This window comes from Tupaia chinensis, unplaced genomic scaffold, assembly GCF_000334495.1.
Source record: "Tupaia chinensis unplaced genomic scaffold, TupChi_1.0 Scaffold000671_1, whole genome shotgun sequence".
NCBI lineage: Eukaryota > Metazoa > Chordata > Mammalia > Scandentia > Tupaiidae > Tupaia > Tupaia belangeri.
The window spans coordinates 5685305-5706176 of record NW_006160193.1 but is presented as its reverse complement, the minus strand read 5'-3'; the positions used below and the strand labels follow the sequence as shown (position 1 = coordinate 5706176).

General features: G+C 46.9%; 1 protein-coding gene across 7 annotated transcripts in view; it reads right to left on the bottom strand.

Annotated features, from left to right (window-relative positions):
- Nucleotides 1–20872, bottom strand: part of PPP2R5C (protein phosphatase 2 regulatory subunit B'gamma) — a 196130-nt gene that overhangs the window by 80874 nt on the left and 94384 nt on the right. For all 7 annotated transcript variants that reach the window (XM_027776359.1, XM_027776361.1, XM_027776363.1 and 4 more), the window contains one exon: nt 3957–4156. In XM_027776359.1, the coding sequence (XP_027632160.1) occupies nt 3957–4025 (69 nt within the window). In that variant the 5' untranslated portion in view covers nt 4026–4156. The remainder of the gene's footprint in view (nt 1–3956; nt 4157–20872) is intronic.

Here is a 20872-nt window from a genome sequence, read left to right as displayed (position 1 = left end):
TCCCGGGGAGACGCCCGGTGAGCAGGGCGGGCGTGCCGTCCGCTCCTCACAGGAATGGAGCCGCAGGAGGCTCCCAGGGGCCACCGGAATTCTGTACCCACTCTCCACGTCTGGGAGGGTCGCAAACCATAGCCAGGCAGCACCCCCGCCACACGCTCTTTCATTAACCTTTCATGCGTGACGATAAAGCAAAACTACAGAATCAAAGAAAAAGTCCGGCCTGCACCTTCCTTTCCCCATTCTGTCCTCGCAGCCACAAAGAGAAGGACAAGGTCGTGTTCTCAACTAAGCTTGTCCCAAGACAGAGCAGAAACGGAAGAATCAACCATCCCCTCTGTCTTAGTGACAACAGGAAAGAAAACCAACTGTCCCCACCGTCTTAGTGACAACGGGAAAGAAAACCAACTGTCCCCGCTGTCTTAGTGACAACGGGAAAGAATCTCAACTGAACGTATCTTCTTCGTGACAACGGGCCCCCTCTGTCTTAGTGACAACAGGAAAGAAAACCAACTGTCCCCGCCATCTTAGTGACAACGGGAAAGAAAACCAACTGTCCCCTCTGTCTTAGTGACAACAGGAAAGAAAACCAACTGTCCCCACCGTCTTAGTGACAATGGGAAAGAAAACCAACTGTGCCCACTGTCTTAGTGACAACGGGAAAGCATCTCTTGTGAACGTATCTTCACGGGACAATCTCTTCCATCAAGGGGTTTTCTTTCTGACTTTCCTGACTGGCACTCGCGCAGGCAGAAACCACTGTCCCTGTCTTACAATGCCATCTTCTTACTCTGACTGCTGTTCTTTTTTTTTTTTTTTTTGTTATAGGGCGTGTGCGCTCACCAGACAGACAGACAGACATAGAGACAGAAAGCGAGAAATCACCCCCCGGGGGGGATGGCCTCGCCGCAATCCTTTCTCCTCCATTCTCCTCTTGGGATCTTGGGCACGCACACACACGCGCCCGGCGGGAGTTCTAAGCCACCAGGTCTGGGACGCGAACCGTGGTCGACTGCGTGGGAGTCCAGCGACATAGCTATTACGCTAACTGCTGGTTCCCTCTGACTGCTGTTCTTGAAAGCATTACTTAAAATAAGTATAATTTCAAATGAGATACTATTGTTGCCGCCTTTTATGCTCGTCTCCCATGACAACGAAGGCCCAGGGAGGGCAGAACTCCTGCTTGTTACTCTGTTTCCTCATCTACAACTGTGCATGGCCCGCGGTGTATGTGCCACTACGGTGTATGCGCCACATCTGTGAGACACTCAGGGTCCGAACCAGGCGCTTCTCTGAGCACTGGCTCCATGTTCAACGTAGGGTGGCTCGATGTTCAACGTAGGGAAGGGTCTAGCCGCAGGAGAACCCGGGTGGAAAACAATGCAGCAGCTGTAGCAACAGGTGCTTCACCTCGGAGACCAGCCCCAGGGCCTCGGGTGTCCTAGGTGGCTCTGGAAATGCACGCTGCTGCTGAGGAGTACAAATGGGAGCCTGGCTCAGGCCCTCAGGGGCACACGTGGGTCCAGAGAGGGCGTCTGCCCTGGGCAGGCCACGTGAAGCCCCCTCGCTTGCTCTCAGGGTGGGGTGGGAACTGGGGACCAGGCTAGTGGTCAAGACTCCTTAAAAACAGCAATGGCCTGCCACCTGTGTAAACGTAATGTCTGATAAGTGTATATATTTATAAACAGCACAGATCAGGAAATGAATTTGTGACCAGCCTGTGACATGGTGGTTAGGGCCGCTGGACCCTGCGGTTTGAGTCCTGGACCTGGAGGCTTGAAGAACACGGGTGTGTGTGCCCACCCCCTGGAGAGCGTGTTCTCTCGTTCCTGTCTCTCTCCCTCTAGGGAACGCACATGCCCTTTGGCAAATTAAAAAAAAAAAAAAGAAAAGAAAGAAATTTTAATTTTAAAAGAAAATAAATACCTAATAAATAAGCATTTGAATCAATAAAGAGAAATGGAATATCCAATACATGATATAGGGACAAAGGATTTTTCAGTCATTTTAGAAGAAAATCAATTTAGAAGAAAATGAAACCATATCCCTAACCTATACCATTAAAGAAAAAGTTCCAAGAGGATTATAAACTGTAAAGCGAAGAGAACAATTATGAAAATATTAAGAGAAAATATTAGAGAGTTTTCTTTTTCTTTTTTATCAAGCTTTTTAAAAAGTAATTATTTATTTTATTCATTCATTCATTCATTTTTAAATTTGACCAGAGAGAGACAGAGAGTGAGAGAGAGGAAGTGAGACAGCAAGCCACCAGATTCAGGACTTGAACCCTGGTCGGCCATGTGGGCATGTCCACTGCCTTAACCACCACACCACCTGCTGGTTCCCTAGAACCAGGGTTGGGAAGACCTTCCAAAGTAGTCACAAGTTGAAATGAAGGAAACAACGGAAAAAGAAATTGCCTCTTTCCTTTGTCCAGATGGCTGGGGTTAGGGCTTGCCCACCACTCGGCCTATGCCACCACTGTTCTTCAGCAAGGTCTGGGCAAGGGACCACACGGCTCAGCCCTTGTCCTTAGGCCAATGGCCTGGTAGCCACGCAGGAAATGCTGAACGCCAAGGCTTGGCAACAATAATTGAACAATCAAGTCGATCTGGACCTCTGATACAGTAGGTTTAACTACAAAAAAAGAACATTGCTTTCATCTTCTCTCCAAAGTGAGCACACTAAAGTAAGAAATAGAAGTACTCCAGGCCAACAAGTCTGGTCAATCTTTTTTTTTTTTTGGAGAGGTTTTCGCTATAGGGCGTGTGCTCACCAGACAGACAGAGAGAAACAGAGAGACAGAAAGCGAGAAATCACCCCCCAGGGGGGATGGCCACGCCGCAATCCCTTCTCCTCCATTCTCCTCTCGGGATCTTGGTCACGCATGCACACGCGCCCGGCGTGAGTTTAAGCCACTGGGTCTGGGATGCGAACCGCGGTCGACTACGTGGGAGTCCAGCGACATAGCCATTACGCTAACTGCTGGTCCCAAGTCCGGTCAATTTTGAAATATATAGCATTTTGAAATACACAGTAACTTAAGAGTTCAGTGACAATCAGAATCTAGAATTTTCTATTAAGCCTCTTGCCTCTCCAAAACCAGGGCCCCTCATTTCAGGGGAAGATAAAATATCAACAGTTCAAACGACAGCAAAAATAAACTCAGTGGAAAACGGAGTTCAGTGACAAACACTAACGGTTTTGCTCTGAGCACTGCATGAGATGCTTGTTAGCGGTACTAAGCTCACAATGGGACCCAGGAATGGTAATTGCAGAGGGCCTGAAGCAGCTGTTGAGTATGTGATGTCGGAGGCTGAGGTGTGGATCAAATAAAAACGACAACCTGACTGTCCTGGTTGCAGCACCGACGGGCCGTCTCAGCCAGCGGCCTGGACTACCCGGTCCCCACACTGACAGACGGAGGCTTCCCGGCACTCGGTCAGAACTGCTCTGACCCCAGCAGGCTCCCACGGGTAGTCTAACTCTGCCCCATGGTTGGAACTGCCCTGCACGAGTACGGACAGCTGCTTACTCGTAAATCACAAACAAGGGCGCCGTCACACTGATGGTACAGTGCCAAACCAACACAGTAAAGAAGTTTAAGGAGGGTAAGGTATTAACTACGAGTTAGTAAACGGGAAGCGTGTAGACCGCCCCCGGGTATAACCGACTCCCCGCTACTGTTCAGTCATCGGAGACGTCATGATGCATGTTTGCATAGGAAAACAGAAAAATCACGTCATGACTTTCCTGACCACCTAATATTATTACCGGAATCCAGGGTACCTTACAGAAGACATCTCCACTCTTCCCAGTACAAGTACACATGTGGGGACAGAAGGCCATCTTTCCTGGGCCTACTGTGCTGGGCTCAGATGTCTGGGCTGGCCCTGAGAGCATCGGAGTCCTGTGTGTGACCCAGGGCTGGCATACACTGGTTAAACGCCGTCACTTACCATATGGACGACTTCTGGGTAAATGGGCTCTGTGATCACGTTCCGATTGTGGGTGATATATTCTACCATTTCACTTAGAGCAGCTCGTTTTACTTCCTTCCACTTTAGGTCACTTAGTGGATCGGAAACAAAGTCAAAGAGGACACAACACTGACGTAACTTCTGGATAAAAAGCTTCTCTTGATCAGCAGGAGGAACATCTGAAAGGCAGAAAGCAAAGTACATTGATCGCAAATACGCTCAACCCCAAGTTACCGTGAAAAACCTTAAAGCCTTCTCCTATTTTCATTTTCAATGAACAGAGATGCTAGAAAGCGACATTGGGGGCAGCTGGCGGTGTGGCGGTTAAGGCAGCTGGATCCCACATGGCCAACTGCGTGGTTTCACTCTGAACCCGGAGGCTCGAGAAACATGCCAGGATCGTGTGTGTCCGAAGTCCTGGGACGAGAATGAAGGAGAAGGGACTGCGGTGTGGCCATCCCCCGGGTGGGGGGGTGCCTTCTCACTTCCCCTCTGCCCTGCCATGTATCTCTCCAGTGAGCACACATGCCCTGTAACGAAATTTTTAAAAAACAAAAGAGAAAGGAAAATGACATTGGGTAGGGGTGAACAGAGGTTAAACATTCCTTAACAAAAATGAAAAGCCGAAGTCACTGCCTTAGATCAGCTGTTTAATATGGTAAGGTTCTATGCTTCTTAACTCTTTAAACCACATCAAGAGGACTGTTCAGAATAAATGCCTCCACATGCACTCACTCAACAGATACTACTGGACAGTTACCACTTGACAGGCACCATGCTGGCCAATGGAACAAGAGTGAGAACACGGCCCGCCCAGGTACCTGAAAATGCACCACGGCACACAGCGTCAAAGACGATGGGAGGGAAGGGGCTTCCTTTGGCCTGCCCGGTGGCTCTAAACCTGGAACACACGAACGGCACAAGCGGCTGGCGGTCTTGCTGGGTCGGGGTCGCCAACGCATCACACGCGCCTGCCGGTCTGACTGGCTGCTCAGCACAGAGCCTCTGGCATCAGCCGGAAGACCGTCGAAACCAACCCTTAGAAATGCCAGCAAGAGTTACCACCTTAAGTGCTCCACAGAGCACACTGCTGGCTCGTGTTGGTCTACAGCCGGTGACATGGCGCTGTGTGATGGACGGTGATGGGATACAGACACAGTGATAACAGGAACAGTAACTGCTGCTTGGAGCGCTCACCTGGGCCAGGTACACCAAACCTTTACACTTACTGCCCGCACCCCACTTAGTCATAACATCAGAGATAAAGACCCAGGCCTAGAGGGTCTCTGTAGGGCTAGCCCGTGATGACGGTGGGTTCAGAGCTCTGTGCGCCTGCTCAGAGGGGTTCAAAAACTTCTGGGAGATACGGAAACCTTCTATCTGCCAGTGTGAGCTGGACAGCTTCCCAGGCTGCAGACGAGATCAGTGGTGGTATTAACAAATGTGATTATTGATACACGCACTAAAATGGGCCAAAGATCTACAAAATGTCTCAAAAGACTGGCATTAACTCAACGAACAAATGTTTTCCACATGATTAATAAATGGTGTTAAAATATCACTTGGGGCAAAGGAGCCATTCCAAAGTATAAGGTGGGCTGCTGGATTTTAGTGGAATAAAATAAAATAAAGTACAGATAACTGATGTGGTGTCAGTCTACGTTACAGATTCCTTTAAGAGTCTGCCCATGAGGCCAGCAGTGGAATGGTGGTTATGGTGTGAGGTTTCTATGCAGCCAAGTGCAGTTCTAGTCCTGGACCCGGTGGCTTGAAAATCATACTGGGTACGTGCGCATATGTACCCCAAATCTTGAGAATGGAGGAGGAGGGACTGTGGCACGGCCAACCTCGAGGGGTAATTTTTCACTTTTCTCTGTCTCTTTTCAAAGAGTGCACGTGCACTATGGCCAAAAAAAAAAAAATCTAAAAAAAAACCACCACACACACCATGCCAGGAGCATATGCATGTGTGTTCAAAATCCTGAGAGGAGAATGGAGAGGGATTGTGGTATAGCCATCCCTCCTTGGGGGCGGTTTCTCACTTTCCATTTCACTTTCTCTCTCCGGCAAGCACATGTGCCCAATGGCGAAAACCTAAAAAAACAAAAAACAAAAAACCAAACAGAAGCTACGTATTTGTTAAGTTTTGGTGTAAGATCAAGGAAAATGACCACGACTACCTGAAGAAGCTGTTAAAACACTCCTACTTTTCCCAGACACGTCTTCCTGGACTCCTGCCAGAGCAGCTATGGCAGGGGGCTGAGCACGGGAGCGGGAGGACCTGGCTGGCTCCTGGAAGGCTCTTGCAGATTGTGAAAATAGAAAACAACGCCATTGTTCTATTTTTTGGGGGAGAGTACACAGCTATTTTCATAAAAATCTGTTATTTCTGTTAAGATGTAATAGGTTTATTATTTTTGAACAAATAAATAATTTACATATTTAAAAAATGTTTCCTGGTTTAATTTCAAATATGGTCCACACTGACAGCTACACCCACAAACACAGAAACTCTGTGGGGCTCTATTCTTAGGAGCGTGAAGGTGCTGCATCCCCTGCCCTACCCTTCCTGACTGCCAGCCTCCTGCTCCTGCTCGTGTCCTGGCACTTCCTGTTTCCTGGGCAGAAATGACACGTTAGCGATTCCTCTTCCCGCCAGCACTTCCTAGTGCTTCGCGTGTCCTCCCAGCTGGGTGTTTTTAATCCGCTGTACCCCACTGCCGCTCTGAGCCGTGGGAACAGCAGGCACTGCTCCCTTTGTGGGCCCACTTTGCGGGACTCAGGTTTCCTATTTCCCATTTTGTGTGTGGAGGTAAGCACACGAGCAGGCAATGGGACCGGGCTCCACAGGCTAGCCGAGAGCATGAGGACCCAAACCTGATTTCTAAACCGTGAGCACTCGGAAACTGATCACTTGGAATGAGCAAACATCCTAACATGTCCAGGGGTCTTAACATTCAAATCCACAGCTCTTGTTAATGAAAAACTGAGTTACCACCTTACTCACCTTCAATCCTCACTCAATTTCACACCTGTGCTCACACCCCAATTTGCCAGAATCATTTTTTTAAAGAGATTTTAGGCATAGGATACATACATTTGCCAGAGAAAGACAAAGAGACAGAAAGTGAGAAATCATTCCCCAGGGGGGATGGCCATGCCGCAATCCCTTCTCCTCCTTTGTCCTCTTGGGATTTTGAACATGCATGCACACACTCCCAGTGTGAATTGTTTTTTTTTTTGAGAGATTTTTGTTATAGGGTGCATGTGCTCACTGGAGAGACAGAGAGGTAGAAAGTGAGAGATCACACCCCAAGGGGGATGGCCACGCCACAGTCCCTTTTCCTTCAGTCTCCTCTTGGGATTTTGGGCATGCATGTGCAAACACCCGGCGTGAGTTTGAAGTTGCCAGGTCCGGGACTCAAACGTGGTTGACCATGTGGGAGTCCAGTGGTGTAACCACTACGCCAGCTGCTGTTCCTGCCGGGAGCACCTTAAGTGAGCTCACATTTGTTGCCATGGCTTAAATATCTGGAACCTGCCCGGCATCCTCACGCATTGGCATTGCAGAGATTTAGGCACCCACATTTGCCCCAAAGGCCACCTCATACGCCTTACTCAGGACCCATGGACAGCTCACCCTCTGTTTATTTTTTTTATGAATTATTTTATTTAACTTTATTTATTTATTTATTTAAATTTGACCGGGAGGGGGGGTGTGTGGAGAAAGAGAAAGAGAGAGAGAGAGAGAAAGAGAGAGAGAAAGCAATGTCTGGGACTTGAACCATGGTTGGCCCTGTGGGAGTCTAGCACCCTTAACCACCATGCCACCTCCTGGCCCCAGACAGCTCACCTTCTAAGTGGTGCCCAGTTAACTCCCTTAGGAACAGTCCTCACTAAATCCTTTGGACGACAGTATGAGGCTGGTACTTCCTTCCATCTGGGGATGGCGACGCAGACCCCGACAGCTAATGTGGCTTGTCTGAGGCCCCGGTGCTGCTAAGTGGCCAAGCGTGGACAGGATAGGAGAGCACAGCTTATGTGGGGACTCACAACTCAACAGGACCCTACGATCATCTGGGGGTGGGGTGGTGGGGGGTGGTCTCAAAGAAGAGTTAGATAGCTCAAGAGCCCTGAAAATATCATCCTTTTTTTTTTGGGGGGGGGTGTTTCAGTCCAGAGAGATAGAAAGTGAGAAGTCACTCCCAGGGGGATGGCCATGCCACAATCCCTTCTCCTCCATTCTCCTCTCAAGATCTTGGGCACACAAGCACACATGTCCGGTGGGGGTTTAAGCCACCGGGTCCAGGACTCGAACCACGGTCGACTACATGAGAGTCCAGCGACATAGCCATTATCCCAGCTGCTGGTCCTCTGTTTTTTAAGCATAGAATAATAACTAATATCCAGAATAAAGAATTACCATCAAAACACAAAAATAAATCTATGATGAAGGAATATCAGAGTAAAAGATTCGTTTTCAAAAATTTCTATCCAAAATACTTCTAGGGGCCGGTAGATGGCGTGTGGATGAGGGTGCTGGATTCCCACAGACTACAGTTCAGGTCCCAGACCTGGCGGCTTGTTTTCTCATTTTCCGCCTCTCTCACTTTGTACCCCTCTGGTCAAATTAAAATAAATAAATAGAGTTAAATAATTCTCTTTTTTTTCCCCTGGGGAGGGTTCCAATTTTATTGGGGGCCCAGGGGAACCCTGTCGACTGAGGTGTTTGCAGTTCCGTCAGCCACTGCAGGCTGCAGCCCTGGGGGTCCTGGGGGTGGCTGGGCACGGTGGGCATGTTCCTGTCGCCTCGGAGGGGCGCTGGGCAGTTGTGGGGTGGTGTGCACCAAGTACGATGCAGTACGGTGTAGGGCTGAGTGAGCAGGACGAGAGAGGCCTGTGATGGAGAAGGATGTGACCAGCACCAGTTCCTCGGAGCGAGCATTCCTGAGGAAGGCGGCGAGTCGTGTGGCCATCTTGGACCAATAAAACAATTCTTAAAAAAAAAAAACAAACCAAAAAACCAAAACCCAAAATACTCCTAAAGACAAGAAAATCTCAACTAGCTGGGAATTATGTCAATTCTCCCAGGGTTCCAGACAGTTAAGATGTTACTGTTCTATTTTTGTTTATAGTCTAAAAATAGGTTTGTGATTATAATCTCATGAGCTCTTTTTTATTTTTAAAAATCACATTTGGCTATTTTTACTTTCACCATTTGAAAATAAATCTACATTATAAAAATCAAATTGAATATAAAAGCTCAAAAATTGCATCCTAAGGTCCTGTGAAATAGTTTCATATTTAAAAATAATGCAAGTGAATTTAGCTTCTTCTTGGTCAGCACAATTGAAAAAAATTCTACATTCTGCTGGGTTTATAGGACTGCACCCCGGGGACTAGAAACAGTGAAGGCAGTGGAAGAATATGCTTCCATGCCTTTCTGTATCCCGATTTTTAACATGACAATTACTTCCATAAACACCTTATATTTGCATAGGCAGTCGCGGCAACCCCCTCCCCAATTTCACTAATTTGTTACTGTGACCTTGTGCACTTCCCAATTACTTCAAGGAAGTCCTAAATGATATCTAGGCGCAAAGGGTGTGGACGTACCGGTGTGGACCTATAGGAGGCGGCAGAGAAAAGTATTAACCTAGGCCGGCAGGGTCAGGAGGGCTGGTTCTGGGGCATGCGGAACGCACTGCTTAGGAGGGGCTGGATCCCAGGTGGCGACCACGGTTCCAACCCCTGCTGTGGCTGGAAACCAGCAGAGCATGCGCACGAGCGTCCAGGACCCGGCCTGGAGCACTAGGAGCGGCTGCTGCCGACCAGACCCATGGAGCGTTCTGCTTTGCTTCTCTCCCTCCTGAGTCTCCTATGCACACACGTGATCCTAAAGGTGGGGAAAAGCCCCAAGAAACAGACAAACCCCAGAAAACCCAGGGCATCAGAAACAGAGAGAGTGGAGAGAAGAATGTCTTATTCTTAAAACAAACAAACAAACAAAAACCAAAAAACACGCTTACTAAAGGAAAGCTCCTTACCAGTGACTGGATGGAGCGTCTTCTAGTTCATAAATGCTCTGGCACCAACAGTGGGAGCACCACATTCTCCCACCAGTGGCACCAGAGTGAGTAAATGGAACTCGACTCCTTCCACCAACCTCAGGGTGCGGTGTACACCCTGGGGTTACTCAAGATGAGCCACTGGGATACAGGAGGAAAACAGGGGGTGTCTACTTATGTCCAGCTTACAGCTTCTTTTTCTACAAAGAGTGCGAGAGTCAGACAGATACACATACATTTTAAAGGTTTTTGCCATAGGGTGTGTATGCTCGCTGGAGAGAGACAGAGGGAAAGTGAGAAGTCAACCCCTGGGGGGATGGCCATGCCGCAGTCCCTTCTGGTCCATTCTCCTCCTGGGATTTTGGGTATACATGCACATGTATTTGGTGTGAGTTTCAAGCTGCCAGGTCCAGGACTCAAACCATGGTTGGCCATGTAGGAGTCCAACTTCTTTTTTTATTTGGGAGAGGTTTATGCTATAGGGAGCGTGTGCTCTCCAGAAAGACAGAGAGACAGAGAGATAGAAAGCAAGAAATCACTCCGCAAGGGGGATGGCCATGCCGCAATCTCTTCTCCATTCTCCTCTCGGGATCTTGGACATGCATGCACACATGCCTGGTGTAAGTTTAAGCCACCGGGTCCGGGACTCAAACGGCTGTCGACTACATGAGAGTCCAGTGACATAGCCATTACACCAACTGCTGGTCCCAGGAGTCCAACTTCTTGACCACTACACCAGATTAATATTTAACCCACAAACTGATACACAGTAAAGGTGCATGCCTCAGATGGTCTTACTGCCAGGCAGGTGTGATCAAAAGGGGGGTGGAGGGGCTGGCAGGTGGCATGGAGGTTATGGCACTGGATCCCACACGGTTGACTGTGTGGTTTGAGTCCTGGACCTGGCACCTTGAAAAATCACGCTGTGTGTGTGTGTGTGTGTGTGTGTGTGTGTGTGTGTGCCCAAAATCCCAAGAGGAGAACAAAAGGAGGAGATTGTGGTGTGGTCACCCCCCGCCGAATGCTTTCTCACTATCCCTCTCTCTCTCCCCCTCTCTTGGGAGCACATGCGCCCTATAGCAAACAAACAAACAAAAAAAGGATGGGGCTGGAGGGATGGAGACACTGCTAGACAGTCAGGAGCCACGCTGGCTTGAGCCCTAAATGGCTAACAATATCACGGCCGGTTTCGCAGATGTTGGTAGCAATGTGAGCCTCGATTATAGAGGGGGCTGATGGACGTGACAGATGCACTTGAACCACCCAATCACAGAGTATGGGTGATGCGGCTGAATTACTAAGTTGCCACTACGTGCCAAAAGGCATCACGTGGACTCTGCTGTGGACAGGAACATGACTTAACGACAACAGAAAAGCCAAATCCACTCTTACACCAGTCTCTGTCTCAGTGGTTAAAAGAAACACCTGAGATACACTGAAGGACTGACTCAGCCCAGCAGGTGCAGAAAGACCACAAAACAAGGCCTCGGGAATGCGGGTGGCGGCTTCCTCCCCGTAAACAAACCTCAGTGACACAGAGACAGATCTTTAAAAAGGACCCACCTAGAGGGTCAGATGCAAAAGACACCCCACAGTTATAGCTCGTGAAGACAGGAACTGTCCCAGTCACCCCTACAGTCACCGAGAGCGGAAGCAGTCCAATTTCCAACAGATACCACTGTGTAGCAAGCCAGACACCGGCTCTGGGCTTCTATGTTGCCTTTTTTTCCAGGGATTTTTTGCTATAGGACACGTGTGCTTGCCAGAGAGACAGAGAGAGACACAGAGACAGGAAGCGAGAAATCCTCCCCTGGGGGGATGGCCATGCTGCAATCCCTTCTCCTCCATTCTTCCTCAGGGTTTTGGGCACGCACGCACATGTGCCTGGTGTGCGTTCCAAGCTGCTGGGTCTGGGACCTGAACCACAGTCAACTATGTGGGAGTCCAGCAACGTAACCATTATGCCATCCACTGGCCCCCCATGTCGCCTTCTTAAATGCAGTGCTCTTAGGGGAGTCCAGCGACGTAACCATTGCACCATCCACTGGTCCCCCATGTTGCCTTCTTAAACGCAGTGCTCTTAGGGCCCCACGAAGCTGCATGCCATGAACCCACAGACAAGAGAGAGTCTGTGCAAACAGAAACAAATGGGTGAGCTTTCTGCAAGGTGAGAGTCAATGCTTCAGCTAAGCAGTCATCTTGTTTTTCTGACAGACTTACTACGGGATGAGTAGGAGCAGAGCTGAATTCAATCTCTGAGAACCTGGAGTGGTCTGGGCTTCCTCACTAACGTGTACCACAGTACACTGCACTCAGCTCCCACACAGAGAGACTACGTGGAAAAAGTGTCTCCTGTTAAGAAAAAAGGTCAGCAATACTGTGTGTGTGTGTGTTTTTCTTTCTTTCTTTTTTTTTCCCGGTAATAAGTATTCTCTCTCTTTCCTCTCTCTCTCTTTGACCAGAGAGGGAGAGGAAAAGGAAGAGAGAAAGTGACAAAGCAAGCTGCCAAGTCCGAGACTTGAATTATGGCTAGTTATGTGGGATTCCAGTGCCTTAACCACCACGCCACCTGCCAGCCCCAATATTGTGTTTAAAAAAAAAAACGAAATTCATGGGAGTCAGCCATGAGAGCCGAGATCTAGTGCTTTCAGGGATAAGAGCAAGGAAGGTGTTCTGCTGAGGAGTCACCCTGGTAGAGCCCCTCTGTCTTTTTCTCTCTGTCTCTTTCTGTCTCTCTGCCTCTGTCTTTCCATTTTTCTTTTCTCTCTCTCTCTCTTTCTTTCTTTCTTTCTTTCTTTTCTTTCTTTCTTTTCTTTCTTTCTTTCCTTCCTTCCTTCCTTCCTTCCTTCCTTCCTTCCTTCCTTCCTTCCTTCCTTCTTTCTTCTTTTTTTTTGAGAGGTTTTTGTTAGAGGGCACGTGCACTTGCCAGAAAGACAGAGACAGAGAGACAGAAAGTGAGAAATCACTCCCCAGGGGGGATGGTCACGCTGTGGTCCTTTCTCCTCCATTCTCCTCTCATGATTTTGGGCACACATGCACATGTGCCTGGCATGAATTTAAGCCACCAGGTCCGGGACTCGAACCACTGTTGACTACATGGGAGTCCAGCAATGTAGCCATTATACCATCTGCTGGTCCCCATTTTTCTTTTGTAAAAATTTTTTAAGGTCAAGTATTTTCTTGGCTCTGAAATTCTCCTTTATCTTGGTAATAATCCCCTCCCCTTTCTCCCTCACGAGGCGTGCACATGGCACACAGTTTTTATTTTTTTATTTATTTTTTAAATTAACAAAGAAATATTTTTTTGTTTGTTTGCTTTATCTTTTTTTCTCTTGTTTCTTTCTCCCTTTCTCTGTTTTCTTATACTTTTTCATCTACTTCATCACTTTGCTGCTCAACCTCCATGCACTGAGTGTCTAGACAAGTCTAAGTGAAAAGTAGCCAAGCATCCGAATACTACTAGAGTCCTCATATTCCTCAATTCCCACTGAATCTGCACACAAAGGGAGAAAAACAGAATGCCAAAGAGTTTGCAGACCTCCTCCTCCTGTGCTCCTCTGATTGCTCAGATTGAACTTCTAGAAATTAGGAAGAAATAAATAACCCAGAAGAAATGACCGCAGGGGCACAAGAATTATGAGAAAGCAAGAAAATACCTCTCCCTCAAGGGAAAACAATAACTCCTCTTCATCCATACACAGCACAACGAAACTCATGGAAATGTCTGATAAAGAATTCAGAATATTCATAGTGACAAAGCTAACAGAAGTAGAAGAGAAGAGAGACAATGAACAGCAGGAGAAAAGTCAATGAGTTTTAGGTGGTGAGGTAGTTCTTGTGAGAGCTGAAAGAGGAAATACACACCATAAAAAAGAATCAAATGGAACTGTTGGAGATGAAGGCTATAATACAGGAAGTCAAAACTTCCTTTGAAAGTATTAAAAGCAGATTAGATGATACAGAAAATTGAATCTCAGATTTAGAAGACAGAATTGGTGGACTAGTGAAATCTACCATGAAGAATGAGAAAACAGCCCCCCAAAATGAGAATATTATTTCTTGTATATTATACAAGAAATACTAGATATCATTAAATGTCAAAACATCTAGATAATCGGTATCCTAGAAGATGAAGAGACTAATAAGGGCATTGATAATCTATTCCATGAAATCCTGGAAGAAAAATTTCCAAACCTAGAGAGGCATTTAAAGATTCAGACTCAAGAAATACAGATGACCCCAAATAGGATCAACCCAAGAAGATCTTCTCCAAGACACATTATAGACAGAATGACCAAAACCACAGACAAAAATGGCCAAAACCACAGATACTAAAAATGGCAAGAGAAAAACAGCAAGTTACCTACAAAGGATATCCCATCAGGCTAACAGCGGACCTCTCATCAGAAACAATGTAAGCAAGGAAAGAATGGGAAACTACATTCAAAGTGTTGAGAGAAAAACAATTTCAATCAAGGATCCTGTACCCAGCAAGAGTATCCTTCATATGGGAAGAAAAGACAAGAACATTTTCAGATAAGCAAAACCTTAAAGAATTTACCAATACCAGACCAGTTCTCCAAGAAATTCTGAAGAGTGCTATCGCAGGAAAACTAAAGTCAGACACACAGAAATAAGAGTTCCAAAACAACTAAGAAAATGGCAGCTTAATGGTAGGTACAAGTCCAGAGTTGAACGTTATGTTCCAGAATTTTTTTTTTTTTTACAGTTTTTTGCTAGAGGGCGCGTGCGCTCGCCAGACAGAGAGAGAGACAGGGAGACAGAAAGCGAGAAATCACCCCCCGGGAGTATGGCCACGCTGCAATCCCTTCTCATCCATTCTCCTCTTGGGATCTTGGGCACGCACGCACACGCTCCTGGCGTGAGTTCTAAGCCACCGGGTCCAGGATGCAACGCGAACCATGGTCGACTACATGGGAGTCCAGCGACACAGCCATTATGTTAATTGCTGGTCCCTATGTTCCAGAATTTAAATGGAAAGATTGGACCACAACAACTGATAAAGTATGTGAGTTTGAACTGGTGAAATAGAATCTGATGACTTTTGACTGAAACATTACTGATCTTCTATGCTTTGTTTTCCAGAGTTAAGAAGTTTTGTCTTCTCTTGAGTTGTGGACAGGTCCATGTACCTACTATTGGAACAGAAAGAATCCTAACCTGTTTCCTGGCTTTAAGTATTATGAAAAGTTCTCTTGACATTTTTTGATTTTGATTTATTAAAGCTAAAACTGCCTTTTTTGAAATAAAAAAAAATAATTAAAAAAATACCTATTTAATGACCACAGTAAGTTATATAGTCTCAGCTAGGTGTTACTTTATTTTATTTATTTATTTTCTTTTTTTGGAGAGGTTTTTGCTACAGGGCGCGTGCGCTCACCAGACAGACAGAGAGAGACAGAGAGATAGAAAGCGAGAAATCACCCCCCAGAGGGGATGGCCACGCCGCAATCCCTTCTCCTCCATTCTCCTCTCGGGATCTTGGGCACGCACACACACCCCGCCTGGCGTGAGTTTAAGCCACTGGGTCCGGGACTCGAACCACAGTCGACTATGTGGGAGTCCAGCAACATAGCCATTATGCTAACTGCTGGTCCCGGTGTTACTTTATAGTATATTCATTCTACCTACAGAGTTTCATGCTTAAAGTCAACTTTTGTTCGCAGATATGTATATATCAGCTGAACTTACTATCTAAAGTATTTAGATTAATTTATATATTTTGTGAATCAATACAATGTGGGAAAGAATAAAGGAATGGAAAGCAACTGCAGATACCAGAGACAGGGTGGGAGGAGGATGGGAAATGGCAGAGGGTGAGAAATAGGGGGGAAATATATACATACAATAAATAAGAAATGGAAAATTATTTGTTGACGATAACACATATAAAAATACATTTTATGTACGCATGGATGTTTGTATGCATTTTGCCAGAGGTGTGTGCACTTTTGAGGGGTGGGGGAAGGAGAGCGAACACCCCCAGTGTGACATGGCCACACCACAATCCCTTCCTTCCATTTCTCCTTCCTATCGTGATCTGGGCGTGCGAGCACATGAGCCTGGTGAGTTTTTCAAGCCACGTAAGCAGAGGAATGGTAGCAGGCATGTGCGATCTGGTTGCAGTGTATGGCTTACCCACTGTGCTAGGGGCTTGCCCAATGCATCATTTTTTAATGACCACGTTTCCCATTGCTTCTTGTGTCCTCTCTATGCTGGATCAAGGGGCTGTGGGCGGGGTTTTCTCTCCTGATGGGCCGTGGCCTCTCCCTGCACTGCACCCAGGAATTTTAGCTCCTGGTGCCTTGAAAGTACGACTCCTTCGTTGGCTCTTCCTCATGTGTTGACTGCGCATGGCCCCTTCCACTTCCCATACAAATTGGGGAAGAATGGAGGTACGTGCAGTGTCAAGTCTTCTGACCCACAGAGTATTTCTACAATTACAAGTTCACCTTAAATGTCTCTCAATAAAAAGTACAAATTTCTTTCCAGAATCTGCTAAACACTATTTTTTAAAATTTTGATGCTATTGTAAATAGTATTTCTAAAAAGACTTAGTTGGGGATGGATGGTGGCACAGTGCTAAAACTGACATTCTGTGAGGCTGACTTCACACGGGATGTTCTGGGTTTATGTTGGGACACATTCCCATGTACACGGGGTGTGTGTGTGTGCCATGATCTGGGGCTGGCTGAGGCTGAGGTCAGTTGCGGCTTTGAGACCCTGTCCGGAGTGCTGTTTTGCTCATGGAATAAATAACTAAACTAAAACGAAACCAAACCTAATTGTCTACCTGCCGCTATACAGAATAAATCAGCGTGTGGTATCACTTTTATATCTGGCTACCTTGCTCAACTCTGCTGAATTCTAATGATGTGTCACGAATTCCTTGGGTCTTCCTTTCACCTGCAAGCCCAGACATTGCCCTTGTCCTTCCTGCCTGACTGTTCCAACTGGGGGTTCCAGCTGAGAGTGAGGCTAAGAGGAGTGAGTGGACCCCCTCTCTCGCCCATCTCAGAGGGGAGCTTTCACTAGCTCAACAGCAGGTTTGAGCTTGTTCGAGGAATCTGTGGATAACATTTACTTGAACAGAAAAAGGACCTACAGAATCAGTGTTATCCTGATGTTTATCCCAAAGAATACTTCTGTGGAGCTGAGGAAGTGGTTCTAAAACTCATGCTAGGGTGCAGGGGATCAGTAACAACCACAGCACCCTTGGCGCACAAGGTGGAGAACTCGCCGTTCAAGAAATTGAGACTTCCTGTCAAGCTTCGTTAATGAAAACCCAAAGAGCAGGGCCCAGACAGGCTTGTGCATGTAGACACTTGTGCTGTGACAGAACCGGACTGCAGGACAGTGAAGGGCAGTCTTTCACACACCACGTGGGACAACCAGGTACACAGGGGTACAAGGAGGGGCGGAGATCAATCTCATCTCTACAAAAATAAAACATAACTCCTGGTGAAATAGATTGAAATCTAAAAGGTAGAACTCCAATGCTTTTAAGAAATATTATTTTTTAAAAAAACCCTCTTATATAGGAAATGAAGTAGAGAAGGATTTCTTTTTTAAAAAAGAATTATTTTTATTTTTAAATATAATTATTTTTATTTTTAAATTTGAGCAGAGAGGGAGAGAGAGGGGGAAAGTGAGAAAGCAAGTTGTCAGGTCTGGGACTTGAACCACAGTTGGCCATGTGGGAGTCCAACCCCCTTCACACGCCACCTGCCAGCCCCCAGAAGGACTTGTTTAGATAAAAACAAAAACAAAAACAAAAAAACTCCCCAAAAAACAGTACTCAGTAAGACCAATCAAGAGAACTACACTGAAATCAAACGTTTTTCTTCATCAAGACACCAAGAATGAAAAGGTCAGTCAGAGAACAGAACGAGCTGGACACACAGCACCGACAACTCACATCTAGAGACAGCCCTTCCCATTCAGAGCACCGGCAGAAAAATAAGAAAAGGCCTATGCCGTATTCTTCACAAAATATACCCAAAAGGCTAGTCACATGTGAAAGGATGGCCACTGTCATTAAAAACCAGATAAATGCAAATCGGAACCGCAGTGAGATGTCACCAGACACCCAGCACACTGAGAACAGGGACAGAGCTATGAGGGCGAGCTGCTTCCCGAGCTCATGCGGCCCGTGGGCTACGCACTTGGCTTGACAAGGTGCAGAAGACCTCTGTGCCCAGGGAGCCGACTCAGGAGGCTCACACGTGACTGTCACGGGCAGGGACGCCCACAGCAGCATGGCTCGCACAGCCCCGACTGGAAGCAGCACAGCGCCTACCAGTGGTGGATCAGGTCATTAGCTGCAGTGTATGGGGGGACTGGGAAGTTCATAGAAAATGGAAGTAGAGCATGCATCAATTTATTTTGGTGTGAAACATTATTAAAATTCATTTTTTTCATAATACATATTTTCCATACATTTTTTTTCTTTTTTTAGATTTTTGTTGTGGGGTGCATGCACTCGCTGGAGAGACTGAGACAGAGAAAGCGGGAAAGTGAGAAATCATGCCCCAGAGCAAATGGCCATGCTGCAGTCCTTTCTCCTCCATTCTCTTCTTGGGACTTTGGGCATGCACACACATGCGTCTGGTGTTTTTCAGACCTCCTGGTCTGGGACTCAAATGTGGAGTTGGCCATGTGGGATCCAGTACCTTAACCACCATGCCACCTGCTGGGCCATCCCTGAACTTTTTGAAGTCCCTCATACTTTGAAAGTATGGAGATGAAAGAAACACAGCTATATACAACAAGATAAATCTTATGAAATACTGTTCTGTGAAATAAAGCAAATAAAAATATGTATTCAGTATAATTTTGCTTATGTAAAGTACAAAAATAGTTTATCTTAAAATTACAGAGGGCTTCGTGGGCTCCCGGGGTGTCTGTTGGGTGGGCGTTACTGGGGTCTGCTTTATAAGTACTCACTGCCTTCCATGCTTCCACGTGTGAGTTATATTAACATTTCAAATTAAAAAGTCTAAAAAACACAAATACAGGAAAAAGAAAAGCACGTGAGAAAACAAAGCGAGACGTGGGTCTCCTTCTTCCCCTCACACCATGGCCTCCATCCCTTCTTTCAAGGATGGCCACCATGGGTGTGCCTGGGGCGGCTCCAACAACGCCAGTTTTCTGACCATGGCTCCAGGCCAGTGGACACCGACAGCTCTGGACTCACCTAGATCTGCACACCCGGCCTGGCCAGCCTGTGGCCAGCAGGTCCCGACACACGTCCTAAGCTCCCTCTGTGGCGTGCTCCATACTGAAGAACTTAAGCTCCAGAAATCTGGTTTTTAATTGAAGACTGTTCTCGACCAAGCTAGAGATCTAAGTGTTATCGAATTCGATTGAAAGATTTCCTCTTACTCCTAAAGAAAAGAATCAGTAGTGTAGCCCCAAATACACACAAGCAAACGTGGTATGATTTGTTCATCAGACCTGAAGCTTCGCGTGAAGCCATTAAGATATGAAAACCAAGGTTCAGAGCGGCCCACCTAGAGGACGCAGGTCTACATCAGCAAGAATTAATTTAAAAACGTATCTGACACATCCGAACAAGAAACGGACTAGTCACCGATGACGGGGAATATATTTACTTATTTATTTTTAGAGATTTTTGCTATAGGACACGTGCACTCGCCAGAGAGACAGAAAGCAAGAAATCACCCCCCAGAGGAGATGGCTATGCCTTCTCCTCCATTCTCCTCTCGAGAACTTGGCCACACACTTACACGTGCCCACTGTGAGTTTCAAGCCACTAGGTCCGGGACTTGAACTGCAGCTGGCCATGTGGGAGTTTAGTACCTTAACCACTAAGTCACCTACTGGCCCCACGAGTCTAAACTTTTTTTGAGAGAGATTTTTGCTATAGGATGCATGCATCACTGGAGAGAGAAAACGAGAAATTACCCCCCCTCCCCGGGGATGGCCATGCCGTGATCCTTTCTCTTCCATTCTCCTCTCAGGATTTTGGGCACGCATGCACACAAGCCCAGCATGAGTTTCAAACCTCTGGGTTCGGGACTTGAACCGTGGTCGGTCATGTGGGAGTCTAGCACCTTAATCACTATGCCACCTGCTGGCTCCATGAATCTAAACTTTTATAACCCCAAAGCATGATAACTAAACATAAATGAATGGCATACTCACTTGCAGGTGTATGAAGTGAAACAGCTGATTAACTGCTACCCTGACGTTAGCACCTGCACAATTCTAAAATCGAATCAATACTTTCAAGTTGTTCTTTCTTTAAAAAGTTATTTATTATGGGAACCAGCAGTTAGCGGAATGGCTATGTCGCTGGACTCCCACGTAGTCGACCGCGGTTCGTGTCCCGGACCCAGTGGCTTAAAACTCACGCCGGGCGCGTGTGCGTGCATGCCCAAGATCCCGAGAGGAGAATGGAGGAGAAGGGATTGCGGCGTGAACATCCCCCCTGGGGGGTGATTTCTCGCTTTCTGTCTCTATGTCTTTCTCTGTCTGTCTGGCGAGCGCAAGCGCCCTACAGTGAAAATCTCTCAAAAAAAAAAAAAGTTATTTATTATTACTTTTTTTTTTGGAAAGGTTTTCGCTATACAGCGTGTGCGCTCACCAGACAGACAGAGACAGAGAGACAGAAGGCGAGACATCACCCCCCAGGGGGGATGGCCACGCCGCAATCTCTTCTCCTCCATTCTCCTCTTGGGATCTTGGGCACGCACACACACGCGCCCGGCGTGAGTTTTAAGCCACCCGTTCCGGAATGCGAACTGTGGTCGACTACGTGGGAGTCCAGTGACATAGCCATGA